General features: G+C 39.3%; 1 protein-coding gene across 1 annotated transcript in view; it reads left to right on the forward strand.

Moving 5' to 3' along the window:
- Positions 1-16,771, forward strand: part of AQR (aquarius intron-binding spliceosomal factor) — a 120,996-nt gene extending 104,225 nt beyond the window's left edge. Inside the window, exons 33-35 of the mRNA XM_049898977.1 lie at positions 10,367-10,541; positions 12,950-13,063; positions 16,112-16,771. Of these exons, the coding sequence (XP_049754934.1) occupies positions 10,367-10,541; positions 12,950-13,063; positions 16,112-16,486 (664 nt within the window). The 3' untranslated portion in view covers positions 16,487-16,771. The remainder of the gene's footprint in view (positions 1-10,366; positions 10,542-12,949; positions 13,064-16,111) is intronic.
- The last annotated feature ends 6,756 nt before the right edge of the window (positions 16,772-23,527 follow it).

Here is a 23,527-nt window from a genome sequence, read left to right on the forward strand (position 1 = left end):
CAGTTTTATGTAAACCTTCATCTCATATGACTTGCTAGCAAAATTTATAAGGAGAGTTTATTATTTTATTTAGTGGATATAAAAAGAAATTTCTCCAAGCTTTTATAACATTGTCATTAAGTCAAGATCTATTTGGAGCTTAACCCAGTGATCAGGTTCCATTAGACTGATAACTTTTATGTAAGAGTATGCAAAGATACAGTGTTTTGAGAAATTGTTTCAAGACTAGTGTTATAAAATACTTTTGGCTTATATATTTGCATCCCAAGCATGTATCTGGAGATGAAATTTCTAAAAAGAAGCTCCTTTTCCACATTAAGATTGATAACTGCTGCCTAAATGGGCCATCCTTATGGTTTACATAATTAACACCTCTCGAAAAAATCAGCTTGAATACTGCTGTACAGCACTGAGGCCTGTCAGGAAAAGTTTCCTCAGAGGGACCAGGATGTCACTGTAATAGAGCTGTATCTGCTTTGCCTGAATATCTAGCCCCCAGGTGGCTGTGTTTAGGCACAGCAGTGCCAAGTTGTGATCTTTGTAATGACTGTCTAGCAGGAAAGTCCTCCACCCACAGAGTTTCTCTCTTAGAAGCTATGATGTATTCTCCCTTTCTTGCAGGTTAGCCTTAAATTTATACGAAGTGTGGAAGGAAGATGAAAGTAGGCCTATTTCCCCCCATAAATGCTCAAGAACAGGGACAGATGACCCAGTGAGCAAGGTCTGCCTGGGCTTAATTGTACTTACTTACTAATCATAGTGCACGGTTTCACCTGTTTTTCACATCAGGGATGTGAAACCCAAGTGAAATTGCACTACAGATTAGGAAGTAAACACAATTAAGCTGTGCATACCTTGCTTACTGTAAGCTGGTGCGTACTCTCCACCTCGGCAAGAGGACGTGTTGTTACACCTTCTGGATGTGAAGGGGAGACCTGAATGTAATAATACAGCCATTACCATGAAACCAACAGTTTAGGTCACCTCCCTCCACCTCCTCCTTTTTCTCCTGAAACATTAAGTTTTAACCATAATTTTCTTTATAATATTTGTGTGAGAATCCATGCTAAGTATTTCTGGCACTGTACATCCATTTATCAGTTTTAGAACCACCCACCTATAGCATGACCTCTTAGGGTACTGAGGAAATGCAAAGAAAATAAAAAGCAATTTGTCTTATAGTAACCTAGAAGATAGTATTTCCTTTATGAATCCAGTGTCTGGCTAATGTAGAGAAAACAAACTGCAAAGGGGTTTATTTTCTCCAAGCTCTTTCTGCCTAAATGTCTTAATTTTGTGTAGGGGAGGAGAGTGTCTATCCCTTCCCTCCCCACATACATGCTGACGTTAGGTACTGATGTAACACAGTACGTCCTGACAAGGGAAACTAGATTGCTATCAGGGCCATAAACACCATGGAAAATGGGGCTGAATTAGAGATATTCCTAAATATCTAACATTGTACAGAGACAAAAGTCCTTATGTAAACATTCCAACTCCTGGTCGCCAACAAAAGAGTCACTCATGCTCCACTTGTTCGTGTATTAATGCTTAACTCACATAGACAAGAGACAACGAGATCAGCTTCACTGGTGGGCTGTGAGGCCGGTGCGAGGCCAGTGTTCTACGTGCATGCCTCTTGTGCCACAATCAAGAGAGACCGTGTTCCCTCTCTGCCACCAGGAACAGATACAGAAATGGGGTTGGCCAGGTGCCATAAAATGCTTGCACATGTTCAAGAGACAGAGAAAGTTATTCTGTGCCCAGAATAGGGGAAAGCCACCTCTGATAAGAAGAAGGAACTGAGAGAGAGGGTATGATCCAATCTTCAGTCTCCTTATCAGAATGTTCTGGGCATCCCACATAGGAGGCATAGAGGCAGACCATTCCCCAACACTGGTTCTCTGTCTGATTAATTATCGTCTTTGTAACCTTACGTCTCTGCAACACTCTTTAACATTTTCCTTCAGGAAATGTTATTCCTTCACAAAATGTTATTCTTTGTGAAAGTCTTCTCATTTGTAGAGTATTCACAGATTTCAATAGCCGTCTAAAATCATCTCAGGGGAAAAAACAAACAAGCAAACGGTTCTCTGTATTTGAAACCAAAATTATCTTTTCTCACTAAAACGCATTCTGTGTAATAGTGAGGTGAAATGAGACTTAAAATATAGATCCTCTTTTATAAATTTGTTTCAAGTCCCTTTTTAAAACCTATAGCTTTTTTAGAAGATAAAGAAAACTGACATCACTTATCAGATAGTCAGCTACATATATAGTCAAATTGTTCAATTTAGCCATTTTTATTACTGTTCATGTGAACTTTAAATGCACATTGTAGACAAAGCTGTGCGCTTAGGTACTAAAGTAAATACATGAATAGGGCATGGTATTATATCATATGTTATACCTATGTATTATGTGTATTTGTCATAAGTATAAACAGTGTGGCAAGAGTTATCTAGTAAGTAAGATTTGATCTCGATGTACCTTGAGGATTTGGTAAGCGAAGTCTGAGAATTTGGAGGAAGGGCTTGTTCAGATTGATTCAACAGTGATGGTAAAGTAAATTGATTATTGAAAGCTGAACTGTACCATAGTACTGATTTATTACTTTGGCTTTAATTGGTGCATTAGTTATTTTACTTTTTTTTTTTTTTTTTATTGTGCTTTAAAGTGAAAGTTTACAAATCAAGTCAGACTCTCATACAAAAATTTATAAACACCTTGCTATATACTCCTAATTGCTGTCCCCCTAATGAGACAGCAGTCTCCTTCCCTCCAGTCTCCCCTTTCGCATCCATTTGGCCAGCCTCTGACCCTCTCTACCCTCTCATCTCCCCTTCAGACAGGAGATGGCAACATAGTGTCATGTATGTACTTGATCCAAGAAGCACATTTTTCCCTAGTATCGTTGTCTATCCCATAGTCCAGTCCAATCCCTGTCTGAAGAGTTAGCTTTAGGAATGGTTCCTGTCTTGGGCTAACAGAAGGTCTGGGGACCATGACCTCCGGGGTCATCCTAGTCTCAGACCATTAAGTCTGGTCTTTGTACGAGAATTTGGGGTCTGCATCCCACTGCTCTCCTGCTCCCTCAGGGGTTCTTTGTTCTGTTCCCTGTCAGGGCAGTCATCGGTTGTAGCCGGGCGCCATCTAGTTCTTCAGGTCTCAGGCTGACATAGTGTCTGGTTTATACGGCCCTTTCTGTCTGTTGGGCTCATAATTACCTTGCGTCTTTGGTATTCTTCATTCTCCTTTGCTCCAGGTGGATTGAGACCAACTGATGCATGTTAGATGGCCACTTGCTAGTGTTTAAGTCCCCAGATGTCACTCTCCAAAGTGGGATGCAGAATTTTTTCTTAATAGATTTTATTATGCCAGTTGACTTAGATGTCCCCTAAAACCATGGTCCCCAAACGCCCACCCCTGCTACACTGGCCTTCGAAGTGTTTATTCAGGAAACTTGTTTGCTTTTAATTTAGTCCAGATGTGCTGACCTCTTCTGTATTGTGTGTCATCTTTCCCTTCACCTAAAATGGTTCTTATCTACTATCTAATTAGTGAAAACTCCTTTCCTTCCCTCCCCCCTCTCGTAACCATCAAAGAATATTCTCTTCTCTGTTTAAACTATTTCTTGAGTTCTTATTAGTGGTCTTATACAGTATTTGACCTTTTGCAACTGACTAATTTCACTCAGCATAATGCCTTCCAGATTCCTCCATATTATGTTTCACGGATTCATCAATGCATAGTATTCCATTGTGTGAATATACCATGATTTATTTATCCGTTCATCCGTTGATAGGCACCTTGGTTGCTTCCATCATTTTGCTATTGTAAACAGTGCTGCAGTGAACATGGGTGTGCATGTATCTGTTCATGTAAAGGCTCTTATTTCTCTAGGATATATTCCAAGGAGCAGGATTGCTGGATCTATGGTAGTTCTATTTCCAGTTTTTTAAGGAAGCACCAAATCGATTTCCAAAGTGGTTGTACCATTTTACATTCCCACCAGCAGTGTAGAAGTGTTCCAGTCTCTCTACAACCTCTCCAACATTTATTATTTTGTGTTTTTTGGATTAATGCCAGCCTTGTTGGAGTGAGATGGAATCTCAGTGATTTGCATTTCTCTGATGGCTGATGATTGTGAGCATTTCCTCATGTATCTGTTAGCCACCTGAATGTGTTCTTTAGTGAAGTGTGTTCATTTCCTTTGCCCATTTTTTAATTGGGTTAATTGTGTTTTTGTAGTATCATATAGATTTTAAAGATGAGACGTTGATCGGAAATGTCATAGCTAAAAACTTTTTCCCAATCTGTAGGTAATCTTTTTACTCTTTTGGTGAAGTCTTTGAATGAGCGTAGGTGTTTGATTTTTAGGAGCTCCCAGGTATCTAGTTTCTCTTCTGCATTGTTAGTAATGTTTTGTATACTGTTTATGCCATGTATTAGGGCTCCTAACATTGTCCCTATTTTTTTGTTCCATGATCTTTATCGTTTTAGATTTTATATTTAGGTCTTTGATCCATTTTGAGTTCGTTTTTGTGCATGGTATGAGGTATGGGTTTTGTTTCATTTTTTTGCAGGTGGATATCCAGTTATGCCAGCACCATTTGTTAAAAAGACTATCTTTTCCCCATTTAACTGACTTCAGGCCTTTCTGAAATATCAGCTGCTCATATGTGGATGGATTTATGTCTGTATTCTCAATTCTTTTCCATTGGTCTATGTATCTTGTTGTACCAGTTCCAGGCTGTTATGACCACTGTGGGGGTATGATAGGTTCTAAAATCAGATAGAGTGAGGCCTTCCACTTTGTTCTTTTTCAGTAATGCTGTACTTAATCCGGGGCCTCTTTCCCTTCCATGTGAAGTTGGTGATTTGTTTCTCCATCTCATTAAAAAATGTCATTGGGATTTGGATCGGAATTGCATTGTATTTATAGATCACTTTTGGTAGGATAGACATTTTTACAATGTTAACTCTTTCTATCCATGAGCAAGGTATGTTTTTCCACTTAGGTAGGTCTCTTGGTTTTTTGCAATAGTGTCTTGTTTTCTATGTATAGATCTTTTACATCTCTGGTAAGATTTATTCCTAAGTATTTTATCTTCTTGGGGGCTACTGTAAATGGTATTGATTTGGTGATTTCCTCTTCAATGTTCTTTTTGTTATTTTAGAGGAATCCAACTGATTTTTGTGTGTTTATCTTGTATCCTGATACTCTGCTGAACTCTTCCATTAGTTTCACTAGTTTTCTTGAGGATTCTTTAGGGTTTTCTGTATATAAGATCATGTCATCTGCAAATAGAGATACTTTTTTACTTCTTCCTTACCAGTCTCGATGCCCTTTATTTCTTTATCTACCCTAATTTCTCTGGCTAGGACCTCAAACACAATGTTGAATAAGCGTGGTGGTAATGGGCATCCTTGTCTGGTTCCCGATCTCAAGGGCAATACTTTCAGACTCTCTCCATTTAGGATGATGTTGGCTATTGGCTTTGTATAAATGCCTTTTATTATGTTGAGGAATTTTCCTTCTACTCCTATTTTGCTGAGAGTTTTTGTCATGAATGGGTGTTGAACTTTGTCAAATGCCTTTTCTGCATCAATTGATAAAATCATGTGGTTCTCATTTTTTATTTATATGATGGATTACATTAGTTGTTTTTCTGATGTTGAACCATCCCTGCTGACCTGGTATGAATCCCACTTGGTCCTGGTGAGTTATTCTTTTGATACGTTGTTGAATTCTTTTGGCTTCAATTTTGTTGAGGACTTTTGCATCTAAGTTCAGAAGGGATGTAGGTCTGTAAAAAAACAAAAATATAATTTTCTTTTTTTGTGGTGTTTTTATCTGGTTTTGGTATCAGGGATATGCTGGCTTCATAGAATGAGTTTGGGAGTATTCGGTCCTTTTCTGTGCTCTGAAATACCTTTAGTAGTAGTGGTGTTAATTCACCTTTGAAAGTTTGGTAGAACTCTGCAGTGAAGCCATTGGGCTTTTTTTCTGTTGGGAGTTTTTTGATTACCTTTTCAATTTCTTCTTTTGTCATGGGTCTATTTAGTTGTTCTACTTTTGTTTGTGTTAGTTTCAGTGGGTGGTATGTTTCTAGGAATTCATCCATTTCAAATTTGTTAGTGTACTATTTTTCATAGTAATCTCATCTGATTCTTTTAATTTCAGTTAGGCCTGTTGTACTATTGTCCATCGCATTTATTATTTGGGTTATTTGCTTCCTCTCCTGTTTTTCTTTTGTCAGTTTGGCCAGTGGTTTATCAATTTTGTTAATTTTTTCAGAGAACCAGATTTTGATCTTGTTAACTCTTTCAATTGTTTTTCTGTTTTCTTTTGTCATTTAATTCTGCTCTAATTTTTATTATTTCCTTTCTTCTAGTGTCTTTTTTTTTTTTTTTTTTTTTAGTGTCTGAAGGTTTCGTTTGTTGCCCTCTATTTGTTAAAGTTATAGGGATAATTCTTTAATTTTTGGCCCTTTCTTCTTCTTGTATGTATATATTTATTGATATAAATTGACCTCTGAGCACTGCTTTAGCTGCGTCCCAAAGGTTCTGATAGGAAGTGTTTTCATTCTCATTGGTTTCTACGAATTTTTTTATTTCATCTTTAATATCTTCTATAACCGAGTCTTTTCTGAGCAGGGTATTGTTCAGTTTCCAAGTGTTTGATTTCTTTTCCCTGCTTTTTCTGTTATTGATTTCTACTTTTATGGCCTTGTGGTCAGAATAGATGCATTGTAATATGTTGATGTTTTGGATTCTGCTAAGGCGTGCTTTATGACCTAATATGTGGTCCATTCTAGAGAGTGTTCCATGCGCGCTAGAAAAGAAAGTATACTTGGTTGCTGTTGGGTGGCATGTACTGTATATGTCTATGAGGTCAAGTTGGTTGATTGTGGCATTTAGATCTTCCATTTCTTTATTTAGCTTCTTTCTGGATGTCCTGTCCTTCACTGAAAGTGGTGTGTTGAAGTCTTCTATTATAATTGTGGTGCTGTCTATCTCACTTTTCAATGCTGATAGAGTTCATTTTATGTATCTTGCAGCCCTGTCATTGGGTGCATAAATATTTAATATGGTTATATCCTCCTGGTATAGTGTCACTTTAATCAATATATAGTGTCCTTCCTTATCCTTTGTTGTGGGGTTAACTTTAGAGTCTATTTTGTCAGAAATTAATGTTGCCACTCCTGCTCTTTTTTGCTTGTTGTTTGTTTGATATATATTTTTTCCATCCTTTGAGTTTTAGTTTGTTTGTGTCTCTAAGTCTAAGGTCCATCTCTTCTAGGCAGCATATAGATTGATCGTGTTTTTTTTATCCATTCTGCCACTCTCTCTTTGTCGGTACTTTTCATCCATTAACATTCAGTGTAATTATGGATAGGTATTTTGATGTCTTTTTTGTGTGTGTTGTTGACAGTTTCTTTTTCCCACTTAATTTTTTGTGCCGAGTTGTTATATATATTGTCTTTTCCTCATATTGTTGATTTTGTTTCTGCTGAGTCTGTATTTTTTTCTTGTGTTTTATTTTGATGAGTAGCATAGTTAATCTCCTTTTTGGTTACCTTAATATCTACCCATATTTTTCTAAGTTTAAACCTAACTTTTATTTCTGTATGTCGCCATGTCTTCCTCTCCATGTGAAAGATCTATGACTACATTTCTTAGTCCTTCTTTATTATTTTAATGTGGCCTTCTTTTACATAATGATATCGCTGTTTCCCTGTTTCGAGTGTTTTTTTTTTTTTATCTTGATTTATTTTTGTAATTTCCCTGTCTGGATTGACATCTTTTTGCCCTGTCCAATGTTCTAGTCTTAGGTTGATACCTGATATTATTGATTTTCTAACCAAAGAACTCCCTTTAGTATATCTTGTTTTGGTTTAGTTTTTATGAATTTCCTAAACTTCTGTTTATCTGGAAATGTCCTAATTTCACCTTCATATTTGAGAGACAGTTTTGCTGGATATATGACTCTTGGCTGGCAATTTTTTTCCTTCAGTGCTTTATGTAAGTCATCGCATTGCCTTCTTGCGTGCATGTTTGCTGCCAAGTAGTCTGAGTTTATTCTTATTGACTCTCCTTTGTAGGTGACTTCTCATTTATCCCTAGCTGCTCTTAAAATTCTCTCTTTATCTTTGCTTTTGGCAAGTTTGATTATATTATGTCTTGGTGACTTTCTTTTAAAGTGGAGTTCGATGAGCAACTTGGATTGATATCTTCTCATCTTTCACGGTATCAGGGAAGTTTTCTGCCAACAAATCTTCAACAATTCTCTATGTGTTTTCTGTTACTGTCCCTGTTCTGGTACTCCAATCACTAGTAGGTTATTTCTCTTGATAGAGTCCCACATGATTCTTAAGTTTTCTTCATTTTTTTTAATTCTTTTATCTGATTTTTCTTCAAACATATTGGTGCCAAGTGCTTAATCTTCACGGTCACTCATTCTGCCTTCCACTTGTTGGATTCTGCTCCTCTGACTTTCTGTTGAGTTGTTTAATTCTGTAATTTTATTGTTGATCTTCTGAATTTCTAGTTGGTGTCTCACTATGGATTCTTGCAACTTACTATATTTTTCATTATGTTCTTGAAGAACCTTTTTAATTTCTTCAGCTGTTTTATCTGTGTGTTCCTTGTGTTGTTCTGCATATTTCCCTATCTTCCTTATGTCTTGAAGAGTTCTGTGTATTAATCTTTTGAATTCTGCATCCAGTAATTCCAGGAAGGTACCTTCATCTAGAAGATCCTCTGATTCTCTGTTTTGTGAGATTGTTGAAGCGATCATAGTCTGTTGCTTTATGTGGTTTGATATTGACTGTTGTCTCTGAGCCATCTATAAGTTATTGTATTAGTTTATGTTTGCTTACTGTATCCTAGTTTCTTGCTTTGTTTTGTTTTGATATGCCCAACGCGTTGCTTGAGTGAGCTAACTTAATTATTTTCGCATTTTGGGTCTCTGACGTCCTGTCACCAGATGGCTAGGGCCGTTATCAGGTATATGAGCTTATGAGTCTGTTCACTTTTCTTGTGTGGATTCATCTCAGGTATCCAGGTAGCTGGTTATCAAGTGTGTGGTACAGGCTCTGTCCTACAGTCTTAGAGGGGCAGGCGTGTTTGGTGTAGGTACTGGTATCAGGTTGCAGCAGGGGATTATGCTCTGAACAAGGCAGGGGGCTGAGAACTGACCCCCAAGTGTCTCTGGGGAAAGCGTGTCCTTGTTCCCTAGAGCATTCTGGTGGTTTGGTTCTGCAGACAGACCATGGGCACCCAATGCATTTGGTTGTAAGGACTGAAGGTATCAGTTATCCTTGGACCTCTGATGCAGGTGACTGGGTGACCTGAGTGGAGCCACCAGTCCTTAGACCCCTAATGTGGGTAGGTGAGGACCCTGTTTAATAGGCAAAGCTGTGTCAAATATCAAACACCAACCCCTCCACCCCCCAGCTTAAACAGTTGCAGTCGGCCAGCAAGGGCCTATTCTCCTGGAGTAGGCCCGCACAGGTCCATGAAGGGGGCAAAGGTATTCAAAGTCCACAGACAGTTTATGCCTGGGCAGGAGCCGCATCTGTCCTGAGCTCCCTAGGTTAGTAGAGCTGGCAAATTATCCTTCTCAAAGTCTGGGAGCATGGCTCAGGGTGCTCAACAGGGCCTATCTCAGGCCCAGGGAAATCAATAGCCACTGAAGCCAGCTTGGGGGCGGGGCAGGCGTGGTAAAATATCCGCAAGTACTTGGCTTTTCCCGAGAGCGCCGTTCTTCTCTGGTTCCAGAGGTGTGAATAGGCTGTGTAGCTGGCTGCTTTTCCCTGAGAAAACTGCAGCCAAATGCTACCACCAGCCCGCCGCACCTGCTTCTGGAAATGGTGCCTGAGGGCTACCAGCGATTCAGGTCCAGCAACTCCTCTCTGCCTCTGAACAGTCTCTCTCTCCCTCTGCCACTCAGTCCGTTTTCTAAGTTTGCCTTTGATGTTCAGGGCTCCTAGCTTGTCATAAATATAATGGTTTCACTTGATGTTTTGGGTCTTTGTTGTAAGAGGGACCGCCAGAAGCATCTGGCTATCCCTCTGTCTTGGCCCCATCTGCATTGGTTATTTTGTGATCCCCCTCCCTGCCAAACAAAAACAGAGGTTAGTAAGAAAGCATTAACTTTTCCTTCATTCATTAGACTCATGGCATCAGTTAACAAAGCAGTCCCTCTGTGCTTATTAAGTTTTTAAGAAGCTTAATTTTTTATTGCCATAGCTTAACAAATATTTAGTGGTATATGTTAAAAAAGAAGAAGAAAGTTGTGTAAGTAAATATGTAACTAATGTAGAAGTGTGTTGATTATTATTTTGTTTGTTTCCTGAAGGGATGTCCGTCGCTTAGTGGTGGCCATGTCCAGAGCCAGGCTTGGACTTTACATCTTCGCCAGAGTGTCCCTCTTCCAAAACTGTTTTGAACTAACGCCAGCTTTCAGCCAGCTCACAGCCCGCCCACTTCATTTGCATATAATTCCAACAGAGCCTTTCCCGACTGCTAGAAAGGTAGGACTTCTTTCCTTGTTGCATAGTACAGGGTTCACCAGAGTGGGAGATTAGGATCCTCTTAGAGGTAACCACGTTAGCTAGGAACATTGTCACAAATAATCTGGTCACTGGTCTAAAGTACTTCTTACATGAAGGAACTGAATTAGATTTTTTTATCTTAAAATAATAATTTCAGCTAACATTTATTGAGTACTCAGCATGTCTTGGGCTATTCGTACTTTACATTATCTTGTTTCGTCTCGGAAACAACCCTGTTAGTTTTTTTTTTAATTCCACTTTACATGTCAGGAAACCAAGGGTTAGAGGGTTAAGTAGCTCAGCCACACATCTAATAGGTGTAGGGCCCAGTTTTTGAAAATCCAAGCAGTTTGACTCCAGAGTCCATGTTCATAATCATTGTATGCACTGCCTGTCTTCAGCTTTGTTAGGAGAACTTCTCTAACTAACTGATGAACCCTTAAGAAGTCTACAGTCTGGGGAGTAAAGGAGGGATAGACAGAGACATACCACTCCTTCCTTGCCCCGCTACCCGCTTTCTAACCCTTTTTTTTTACCACTCCCTCCTCCACCCTCCGTAAGTAACCGGTCTCTCTAGTTTATCCTTCTTGTATTCCTTTTGCCACGAAGGAGTACAGAAACCTTTGTATTTCCTTATATTCTTTCTTACACAAAGGGTAGCATACTTTTTGACTTTGCATTTTTCATTTAACAGTATGTCCTTAAATGTTCATGGTACAGTTCTTCATCCCACCACCTTAAAAAAAAGTAAATGATGTATGTTTGTTTTATAATAATGCTAAATACTTATGTTTAACTGCCCCTCCCCCTTTTTTTAAATGCTGCTGTGGGGGAATAGGGAGAACAGGGTGGAAAGATAATGATGGTTGGGATCGTTAAAACCTCGAGTATCTCCTCTGAAGTCTGGATGCACCCTGAAGTTCTCCAGTTCTCAGTCTTTTGTGGACTGATTGTTAAACAGGCTGATTCCTGACAAGCGGTTTGTGGCATAGCCTAGGCGCCTTCATGTTTAACCTACTCGTGAGGTGATTCCCATACGAGGACTCCAGGCACATAACCTGGAGACTACCTCGGGCTATACCAGTGAACAGAAAGCTGGGAAACTGCTGCTTTCCACAGTACTCATGGATTCAAGCCCCTGGGGGCTGAGGGCTGAGAACATCTCCTCATCTTCTGCTCTAGTGACAGTGTGGGGGATGGAAGGGTTGAGCAGTTAGCACGCATCTCAGGAGAGGCAGCGCCCACCAGAAAACAAAACAAAACAAGAAAACCTTGTGTTTTGAAGGCAATATTTCAGAATTGAAGACATAATATAGCATGGCATCTGTGCACACGGAAGTTGTAAGGATTGCAAAAAGGGATCAGTATCAAAAGGGACACCTGCATACATGTAATACAGCCATCCTGCTTAATTCTGAACAATACTATTTAATGTGCTATTTCTAACTTTTTATGCTTTAAATAATTTCTCATTTTAAGGTACAATCCTTTTTCTTAGAATAAGTTTTCTGAATTATTCCTATAATAAGAAAGAGGAAGACTTTATAAACATTTTAATGACAAAAAAATTAATCTTTATTCTAGGGTGGTTTAGGAAGAAGGTGCAAATCTTGTATTTTTTCCTTTAGTTTACTGTTTTGCCTACATTAACAGAGCAGTGTTTCTCAGAGTACTGTCAGAACTACTCCGTCAGAATAATCTCCTTCTACCCCAGATCTGCCGAAGCTGAATCTCCAGGGGCTGGAACGTCTGCGGTTTTACAAACTCCTTAGGCAATTCTGATGGACACCACAAAGTCTATACAAAATTTGCCAAAAATTTTAATCATATACTTTATTAGTTAAAAAAAACTAATATCATCACCCCAGACTAACAACCTATATATTAAATAATAGTAAATCTTATTATTTTTTAGAAAACGTAAACAGGAAGAATAGTTAAAATAGTTCTGAATTATCTCGTGTACTCCCTTTGGGGCATAAACAGTGCCGGAGACCACTACTTTAGACGTGTTGATTTTTCTTTCTATTGAAATGATTCCTTACCCCTTACCAATTCTCTACATAGCTTTATTGACTACAGCTGCCTTTTGTTTGCCAGCAGGAAACTGTATTAAAAACTGGCAACTCTTTGCTCTCCTAGACTCTAAACCCACTGCCGTGGAGTCAGTTGTGACTCATAGTGAACCTGTACTCCTAGACTCTAGCTTTTCTAAATCTGAATTGTGTCACTACTCTTCAGGACGTTTCTCTTGGACACCCGTGTTGCTTGTGTCTTATGTCCTCTTGCCCTAATGGTGTTTGTAGCTAAGATAGAGACCTGGGCTTCAATTGAAATGTTAGTTTTTAGGGTGTTTCACTGTATACTTTCTTTTTGCCTTCTTCTAGAATGGAGAGAGACCATCTCATGAAGTACAGATAATAAAGAATATGCCGCAGATGGCAAACTTTGTGTACAACATGTACATGCATTTGATACAAACTACACATCACTATCATCAGGTGAGTCTTCTCTGAATTAATATTTTATTTTTCTTGGTGTAAGAAGAATCTTCTCTTTTGCAGAATAAATCTTTGAAGTATTCGAGTCCTTGTAGAAAAGCAACTAAACTAGAATTGACTGTGATTGTTCATGGTTACATAAATACATTCATATTTCTTAAACATCCTTTATGTAGATATATTTGGCATGCAGTAAATTACACATATTCAAAGTATACAGTTTGGTAAGTTCTGGCCTAAGTGTTTATCTGTGAAACTATCACCACAGTCAAGATAAAGAACATATTTACTCTCCCTGAGAGTTTCCTTGTGCCCATTAGTAATTCCCCCTCCGTCCTTCACCACCCCTTCCCTCACTGCCCCTAGGCGACCAACAGTCTGTACTCTGTTGCTATAGATTAGCCTCCATTTTCTAGAAACTTAAGTAAATAGTATTGTATAGTATGTACTCTTCCCCCCACCCAGCTACTTTTATTTAACATAATTTTTTTGAGATTCATTCATTTATCATGTGTATAGATAGTTCTTTCCTTTTTATTTCTGAGTAGTATGCCATTGTATGACTGTGCCGTCATTTGTTTACCCATTCATTTGTTGAGGGACATTTGCATTGTTTCCACTTGTCTTAGTCATCTAGTGCTGCCATAACAGAAATACCAAAAGTGGATAGCTTTAACAAAGAGAAATTCATTTTCTCACAGTCCAGCAGGTTACAAGTCTAAATTCAGGGTGTCGGCTCCAGGGGAAGGCTTTCTCTCTCTCTAGGCTCTGGAGGAAGGTCCTTGTTGTCAATCTTCCCCTGGTCAAGGAGCTTCTCAGGTGCAGGGACCCCAGGTCCAAAGGATGTGCTCTGCTCCTGGTGCTGCTTTCTTGGTGGTATGAGGTCCTCAACTGTCTGCTTTCTTCCCTTTTATCTCTTGAGAGATAAAAGGTGGTGCAGGCCACATCCCAGGGAAACTCCCTTTACCTTGGATCAGGGAGGTGACTTGAATAAGGGTGATGTTACAATCCCACCCTAATCCTCTCAACATAAAATTACAACCACAGAATGGAAGGCAACCACACAAAACTGGGAATCATGGCCTAACCAAGTTGATGCACACGTTTTTGGGGGGACATGATTCAATCCATGACACCAGTTTTTGGCGATTTCCAATAAAGCTGCTGTGAGCATTCTTGTGCAACTCTTTGTGTGGACATAGGCTTTTATTTCTTTGGGGCATAATACCTAGCAGTGAATGACTAGATAATATGGTTGGCATATTTCTACTGTTTCAGAAACTGCCCAACTATTTTCCAAAGTGGTTGTAACATTTTATATTCCCACAAGCAGTGTATGAGTGTTCTAGTTGTTCAGCATCCTTACCTACACTTGGTATGGCTGGTCTTTTTTATTTCAGCCATTCCCCTAATAAGGTGTGTAGTGGTCTCATTGTGGTTTCGGTTTGCGTTTCTCTAATGATTATTGATCTTGAGAATCTTTTCATGTGGTTATTTGACATCTTTATATCTTCTTTGAGGATGTGTCCAGATTTCTTGCCCATTTCTTAAATTGGGTTATTTGCTTTATTGAGTTTAGAAAGTTTTTAAAAATTTATTCTGGCTACAAATATTAAATATGTGTTTTACTACAATTTTTTCCAAGTCTATAATTTGTTCTTTTATTTTCTTAACAGAATATTTCCAAGAGTTTTAAATTTTGATGAAGTTCACCTTATCAGTTTGTTCTTTATGATTCATGCTTTTTATGTCCTAAAAAATCTTAGCATACCCCAAAGTTATGAAGATTTTCCCTGATGTTCTTTTCGAGGAGTTTTCTACGTTTGGTTTGACATTTAGTGCAATGGGACATTTTGAGTTAGTTTTTTATATGGCGCATAGTACGGGTGGTTTTATTCATTTTCATGTGGACATCCAGTTGTTTCAGCACCGTTTGCTGAGAAGACTCCTCTTTCTCTGTTGAACTGCCTGGTTATCTTACTTGAAAATCAGTGTACCATATACGCGGGGCTCTGTTTCTAGGATCTGTTCTGTTCTGTTGATCTGTGTATCTTTGGCCAACACCACATTACCTTCGTTATGGTAACTTATAATAAATCTTGAAATTAAGTAATGTGAGTTCTTCAGCTTTGTTCCTTTTCAAAACTGTTTTGGCTTTTCTAGTTTCTTTGCTTTTGTATATATACATTTTAGAATCAGCATGTCAATTTCTACACCCCTCCCTCCGCCCCCCCCCAAAAAAAACTTAGATTTTGTGTAGATTTATTTTGAATTTATAAACCTTCAATTTGGGAAGACTAACATCTTAACAGTATTCAGTCTTGCATTCCATGAATATGGTATCTATTTTTTTACATCTCCTTTGAATTTTCTCATCAGCATTTCCTAGTTTTCAGCATACAAACCTTACACATATTTTGATAGCATTATTGCTAAGCATTGTGTATTTTTGCTACTATTGTAAGTGGCCCTTAAAAAATCATTTTTTCAGTCTCCAACAAGATAAACACTCCCTAAGGAGAGAAGCCAAGTCTTAGCTCTAGGTGCCATGGGGTGCCATAGGCCCAGCATATAGATCCGCACCAGTTTTCTGATCTGAGCGAGGGCAGAGCCCTGTTGCCTGCTGCTCCCTCCCTGCCATGGCCTTGCCTCAAGGCTTGGCTCGTCACTACCCCTCCACAGGACTTCTTGACTAGAGTTGGTCCTTGCTTGAGTTCATGTGCCCATTAGTCCTAATCAGCCAGTGTTTTTCACAGAAATGTTACAGCAAATTTCTTTGCTAAAATATCTAACAGCCTCTTTTTGTGTAGTTTTCATCTCTGAAGGTTTAATACATACTTTGATCATTAATATGTGACATACAGGTAGGCATATTCTGTGGGGTCAGCAAAACCTAGGCCACTGTTGCCAGTGAGAGTTGCTACGTGTTTTGGAGTAGAGCTCTGGTGTGAACAGTATCTATTAGGAACATAATGTGAGAACTTGGCATTGTAAATCACAATGTTTTTTCATTTGAATTCACATTGACGTTGTCTTCTTTTTCATTAGACTTTATTGCAACTCCCTCCTGCTATGGTAGAAGAAGGTGAGGAAGTTCAAAGTCAGGAAACAGAATTGGAAACAGAAGAAGAGACCCCACCTGTTCAAGGGGACGTTCTACACAGTTCAGCAGATACCAGCTCCAGTCAAGAAACATCAGCCTCTGAAACTGAGACCACCCCGGATTTAGCCGAGATCATTCCAGGTGGAGCTGAGGCCACCCCCAGTCAGACAGCCAGCTCCGACCCAGAAGCCACTGCTGCGCCAGCAGAGATCACTGCTGCTGTGGCAGCGTCTGTCACTGCACCGACAAAGGCTCATGCCCCTGAAGATGCCACACCTGCCCCAGCAGAGACCAAGCAGCCAAATGGCAACCCTTCTTAGAGAGGACATTTTCTTCACAGAGGCCTAAGTGAAGTTACTTTTGCATTTTACATTTGTTTCTGCCATTTCCTGTGGCACTGATTAAAATGTTCATTCCTTATTTTTATTAACTGATTTCAATGTTTGTCTTCTTGGATATATTTTTTAAAAATGTACATGTACCCACACACACTGCTGTTTCATTTGTTTAGTCAGAGGGCAAATAGCCATTTCCTTGATATTTTGATCATTAATGGACTGTATCTGTAATCATACCGGCATTAAAAGGATTTTCTATAGAATACACAGACATACTGCACATTTTTAAGGAACTTCTCCAAGGAAAAAGACAGAATATATTGAAATTAACCATAAAAGCTTTGGCAGTTTGTCCAAATGGGGAGGAAATTATTTCTTCTATCGTAGTATCAGATACTGAAGTCCTTTTTTCTTTTTCGCACCTCTCTATCGTGTCTTTTCTTTGATATAAAGGCTTCAGTGACCGTAGGATATAGATTTCTCCAATCCATCAAAGAGATTTCATACATTTCCTTCCCCAGAATCTCAGAATGGTTCCTGAGGCCACCTGCATTAGAATCATCTAGGCTGTCTGTTTAACTGCGGGTGTTTGGAGCCACTGCAGACCTAAGGTATCAGAATTGCAGGGATAGGGCCCAGGAATCTACATTTTTAGCAAGTGCTCCACGCCACAGATGTTTGGGTTGCTGGCAGAGTGCCTCAGGCAAGGCTGATGAGGCTGAGCCAGGATTGGCCGTTCAATTAACTAGGAAGAATCTGGCGAATAGATCTGGGTAGGAGGCAGGATCCTGAGTCCCAGCAGTAACAGCCAGCAAACAGCCCCTTTGTGCAGGGTGGAATTCTCCAGTCCAGAGATCCTGCATTTCCCACAAGGACACCTTCAGCTAAAATATGCTCCAAATTTGGAGAAGGCAAAGGTGCTAGGACCTTGATACTTAAGTGTGGTTTGCAAACCAGCAGTGTCAGCATTGTATGGAAACATGTTAGCAATGCAGAAGTTTGGGCCCTACCGCAGACCTGTTTATTCTGAATCTGCTTTTTAGCAAAGTCCCCAGTTGATTCATACACACTCTGTAAAGAAGCACCGTACTAAGATGATTCTGCTGTCCACATAAATGAGGCAATAATGTTAGGTTTATAGCTAGTGTGACTAAAGTTTTCTGACAAGGAATGTTAGCTTGTATGGTCCCTGGGCCTGGTGGCCAGAGCTGTGAAAAAGAGATGGGTATGTGTATATGGGAAGGGGAAATTGTCCACTAGCTGATCATCTGCTAGAGAGAGTAGCTTAGGGGAGCGTTTTCCCCCAAAGAGTCTCCTCTAGTACATCTCCCTATAGACATGACCATGTCCCAGGAACCTGTGAAGAGAGAAATGCACAAGGACTGCACACTGACATTGAAATGCTCCTAATGCTGACGTTTGGAAGGAGTAACTCGTAAATTAAACCCAGAAAATCAGGTTGAGTCAATGAGATTTTTGAGTTACTGATGCTTGCTCAACTCTACCAAACTGTCATGGAAATGATTTAGACACTCTCATTTTACAGTGTGTCTTACTACATCAGGACAATTGCGTAGATGTTGAGTGATGTCTTAGTTATCTCGTGCTGCTATAACAGAAAGACCACAAGCAGGTGGCTTTAACAAACAGAAATTTATTTTCTCACAGTTTAGGGGGCTAAAAGTCCAAATTCAGGGTGCCAGCTCTAGGGGAAGGCTTTCTGTCTCTGTCAGCTCTAGAGGCAGGTCCTTGTCTCTTCTGAGCTTCGGCTCCTGAGCAATCTTCATGTGGCTTGGCATGTCTGTTCCCCCATCTCTGCTTGCCTAGCTTGCTTGTTTTAATTTATTTTCTATCTCAAAACAGATTGACTCAAAATACACCCTATACTAATCCTGCCTCATTAACATAAAGGTAGCCCATTCCCAAATGAGATTAGAACCATAGGCACAGAGGTTAGGATTTACAGTACATGTTTTGGAGGGACACAATTCAATCCATAACAGGTGAGAAGGGAAATGAAAACGATGGGATAATACCAAACCAAACCTGTTGCTGTTGAGTCGATTCCAACTCATAGCAACTCTATAGGACAGAGTAGAACTGCCCTGTAGAGTTTCCAAGGAGTGGCTGGTAGATTTAAACTGCTGACCTTTTGGTTAGCAGCCAAACTCTTTAACCACTGTGTCACCAGGACTCCAAACGCGTTGCCTTCAAGTTGATTCTGAGGGAGTGAAATGCCAAGGAAACTACACTGGGAAACCTAGGTCTCATGGGATGAAGCTATTAGTTACCACAGTAAGGATCTAGCCAGATAGTCTATTACATAATTTTTCTGATTATAAGAATTTGAAAGCAGGTGTTGTGGGCATCTATATGAGGAAAAGCCCTCAGAATTATTTTCATTTGTGAATATACAATATCAGGCTAAGCAAGAGGGAAAGCAGCTTTACTGTATTGCAGCCTTTCCTAGAAAAGATTACTTTTTCTCTCTACCTTTTGAGGGGATATGAATTATGATACCTGCAGCCAAAATAAGCAAACTGGTTTGTTGCTTTCTAATTTAGTAAACCATTTTTCAAACACTGTTCATCACTTTGTCTAGCTGGTGACTGTACTTTCCTGCTTAATTTTCTGTCACACTAAAAAGCACATTTAACTGGAAGATGGGTAAGTCCTTGGCCTTTGCCAAAGAAATTTAAAAAGGGGTGGGAGGGTAGGATCATTTTAAATTGTTTATTCATTGGAAAGGCAGTTGAGCTGCAATTGACTAGAGAATCATGGGGATTTTTAAAGAACTGTAAAAGATCTCTTATTTTAAATAATGAGGAAACAATCAGAAAGACTTAACCAGAGTGGCAACTGTTAGAGTGGAATAGAATCCAAGTCTACAGTCCTAGGACGTATTATTATTTTTCTAATCAAGTACACAAGAGATTGTTTCATAAATTATATGAGTTTCATATTTAATTTGGGATTACTGCAGACACAGGTGCTGTAGCCATGTGACTTTCAGATTGGTGGCATTGCTTTCCGTCCTGTTTTTTTTTTTTTTTTTATCTGAATGTATCTTGATTTGGAAATCTATTTTTAAAAGCAAAGAAACAAACAAAAGGAAAAAATGCAAGCCGAGATAATGAGCATGAAATGAAGCTATTCAAGTATTTTGACTTTTTTTTTCACAAAATGCTGAGTTAAGAAAGTCTGTTCCCAGCAGTCAAGAATAAATAACTCCATGGATTTGAGCAAATGAATGAGAAGATCTGAACATGAGTTGGGGTAGTGATATAAGTTGAGATGCACATATATTCTCTTTCCAAATAGTTTGGCAAGCTCTACATAAACGATAGCACTATTTTTATTTACATAAACAAAATGGTGGAATTTTTTTAATAAGTTGCATTACCAAACTTGTACAACAGATACTCTTTAGTTGATAATAAAGGGCTACATAACTCAAAGAAGTTGCGATGTTTTGCTAGATACTGAAAGATATGGTAATAAATGAGCCATATGTGCTCCTGTATAAAGTGAAGTTTTTTGTGATTAGGAGATAGCTTGACATTTGTAAAACAGATTGGGGCTCACCCACACCTGGTTCAAATTTTACCGAATTTGCTTACTAGCTGTTTGACCTTGAACAAGTTTTATAACTCCTCTAAGCCCCAGTTTTCCTATCTGCAAAACAAGGAAGGAATCTTTCTTTTTTTCCTTATTTTTAATGGGGAAATACTTATGAAAATATCTGGCACTGAGTGCTCTGTAAATACCTTCCCCCTCTCCGTTTTGCCCCAATCTTTGGGACGATGTAGGATATCGCTGATCGGTCCTCTAACTTGGGTGGGAGAAAGGTGCTTAGCAGTGCCTCTCTATTCAGGAATAACGAAGAAAGATGAAGAAGGCACCCATGGGTAGCAACTGACCTTTGAGGATCTATCTATCAAGGATAAAGTCTACTGACAGGGAACCTGTGAGCCTGTCCATTGCAACTTTGAGGGTGGTCTTTGAAGGAATTAAAATTCTGGCAGAACAGCTTAACCAGAGAGAAGGCATTAGGTGCTATCGTACTTCTGGTCCTTGGAGCTGATAACTTCCGTCAATTCAGAATCCTGTACTCCCGTCAAAAATCATCTATATTGTTGGATTTACTTTGTGCCTTGGACGATGTTTTTCTCTGTTTATCTTGCAGTCACTCAAATGGTATTTTTAGTGATTATTCAGTTAAAACAACAAGATAGGAAACTTAAAAAAAACTTTGACCCTTTTGCACGTGCCGGAAGAGCAGTTAAAGACAAGCAGTGCCTTGCTTCCTGAGAAAAATTCTTGGCAGTTAGCCTTTGTAATTATGAAGCAATCATGTTAATAGACTTTTGAGAATAACGGAGCGGGAGCTCTATTGAGCCAAGTATGGAAATGACGTGAGATCATTTTTCCTTCATCCACTGGTGTTCTTTAGTGCCCTAGAAGGGGGTTGGATTAAATGAGATCGAGAAGCTTTGGACACTTTAGTTTTTCTTTCTAGGATAGTACCTTGGAGAGTTACTCCATGCAGCATGGTCCCTGCTGACTACGAGTGTGCCAACACTGTTCAGTTAGTGCTCTACCTTTGGCTCATGCTTATTTCAGTGGCTGGTTAAACTTCTGTACATACAAAGATGCCTGATCTCATTATTTGCAAACACAGAAAACACTGCGTTGAAAAACTCAGTGAAAAGCATGTTTCATGGTCGAATAAGTTTTGGGAACACAATGAATTAATATTTTCCTTTTGCAGAATCACAATGCATTGTTAGCTAATTAAAGGTTCTGAGAATTCCTGCTGGTAAGAATCCTGTTTAATTTTGTTGAATCTAGCATTCCGCAAACTTGTTTGACCATAGGAACTGTCCCCCCTTTGTTTTCTGTTAAGATACCTTTGGGAACGATCTCCTCAGAACAAAGTCTGGGAACCACTGTCTTTGCATTAGCAATTGAACTTTGACACCCCCTTAGAAAATAAGGCCATAATACAGTTTTTGGTTTTTTTCTGTGAGTAACTAGATGCAGAAACACAAGCGAAAAGTAAACTAGGGGTGAAGTGATTTGTACAAAATGTCATATTGTAGTGTAATTTGTTGAGTGCCATCTGGCATTAACAGCAACATCCTGAAACCACAAATGAACAGAAGTTTGGTCAGCATACCACAATGTTCCTCCATGTGAGCTTCCTAAGAAAGGGTCACTGTGCACTTTCTGTTTACATTGTAATTTTAAGCACCAGCATTTCACACTTAGCTTTTCTTCTCATTTCTTACCATGCAGTGAAAGAACAGGTTATGTTTCTGATGAGTCTTGTTTTCTTGGTTCTTTACATTTTTGTTCATTTAAAGCATTTAAATTCCAAAAAGGAAAGGAATTATTTAGCATTGCCAACAGGGTGGCTCAGAAGTAGTAGAAGAAAATTAAGGTAAATATAAAAAATGAAGAAAGCTTCCTATTATATTAATATTTAATACAGAGGACTCCAAAAGTTACCTTTTCCAACAGACATGTTGATTTCTCTTGGTTAATCTCCAGGGACGAGTGCCCGCACCATTCATTCCCTTCCCCTCCATCTGTGGCTCACGTTGTACACTCACGCCACACTTGCCTCCTGTTTGCAATAAATCTAATGATTTATGTGGAGTGAGTATACTGACTGCTAGAACCTCAAAGGCAGCTGCTTCTCCTTGGAGATGCCTGATTTAATATAAAGCAGATCTTTTAAGAAGCTGAGCTTATTGACATTTTTCAAAAAGTCAGGAGTTTTGGCTGAAAACTGGTCATATAAAATACCATCTTTCTCTTCTTTCATTCGTTGGTTTATTTTGGCCACTTTGTTGTTTTGGTTCTTGGTTTTTAGTTCAGTCATTTACAAATGAAAGTGCCTACTCTGTGACAGTATTTTCATTACCCGCTTTGTTTCTGGTACCACCTCCCGGTGCTGGTTTCCTCCAATCTCAGACTCCCCCAAGAAGAGCAGTGGACTAGCAGTTGACCTGGTTAGTTTGCATCTTGTTTTGATTGCTGACTTCTTTCACGGAAGTGAACTGAGTATAAAAAGTTGAAAGATGCCTTTGAAAGGATCTAGCTCTTGTGCATTCATAGACTCCTGAGTGCCTGCTGTGTGCCATTAGTTTATGGATAAGGGCATCTAGATTGGGTGATTTGCCCAGGACATTACAGTAGTTGAACTGAGACTAGAACCACGGTCTGACTTTCAGGCAAATCCCTTACCATGCCGTTCTTTAAACTTCTTACCTTGGGACACATCAAAGTAGAAGAAGCAACACTCACACTTCCCATGTGAGTAAAGCAAGCCTAACAAGAAAGTCTTCTTAGGGTTAGAATACTAGAGGGGATGCTAAGTTGCCAGAATCAGAAAAAGAAATAACAAGCCTGTAGAAAGCATGCTTCAATGTTTATAGTGTATGTACTTATGAGTGGAAGCCAAATTAGTATTTGGTTAGAAAAGGCTATGAGAAATACCTAATGGGAAAGTACTCCAGTGAGGAGTACTATCTGTACTTATAGAATGCTAATTATCCTTAAGCTGTTTTGTTTTTAAACAAAGGCAGAAGAGGCTAAATAAGGATAGGTTTTTTTTATATAATTTTTATTGTGCTTTAAATGAAAGTTTACAAATCAAGTCAGTCTCTTACACAAAAACCCATATACACCTTGCTACACACTCCCAATTACTCTCCCCCTAATGAGACAGCCCGCTCTCTCCCTCCACTCTCTCTTTTTGTGTCCATTTTGCCAGCTTCTAACCCCCTCCACCCTCTCGTCCCCCCTCCAGGCAGGAGATGCCAACAGAGTCTCAAGTGTCCACCTGATCCAACAAGCTCGCTCCTCACCAGCATCCCTCTCCAACCCATTGTCCAGTCCAATCTGTGTCTGAAGAGTTGGCTTTGGGAATGGTTCCTGTCCTGGGCCAACAGAAGGTCTGGGGGCCGTGACCACTGGGGTCCTTCTAGTCTCAGTGAGACCATTAAGTCTGGTCTT

Source organism: Elephas maximus, chromosome 10 (assembly GCF_024166365.1).
Source record: "Elephas maximus indicus isolate mEleMax1 chromosome 10, mEleMax1 primary haplotype, whole genome shotgun sequence".
NCBI classification, from domain to species: domain Eukaryota; kingdom Metazoa; phylum Chordata; class Mammalia; order Proboscidea; family Elephantidae; genus Elephas; species Elephas maximus.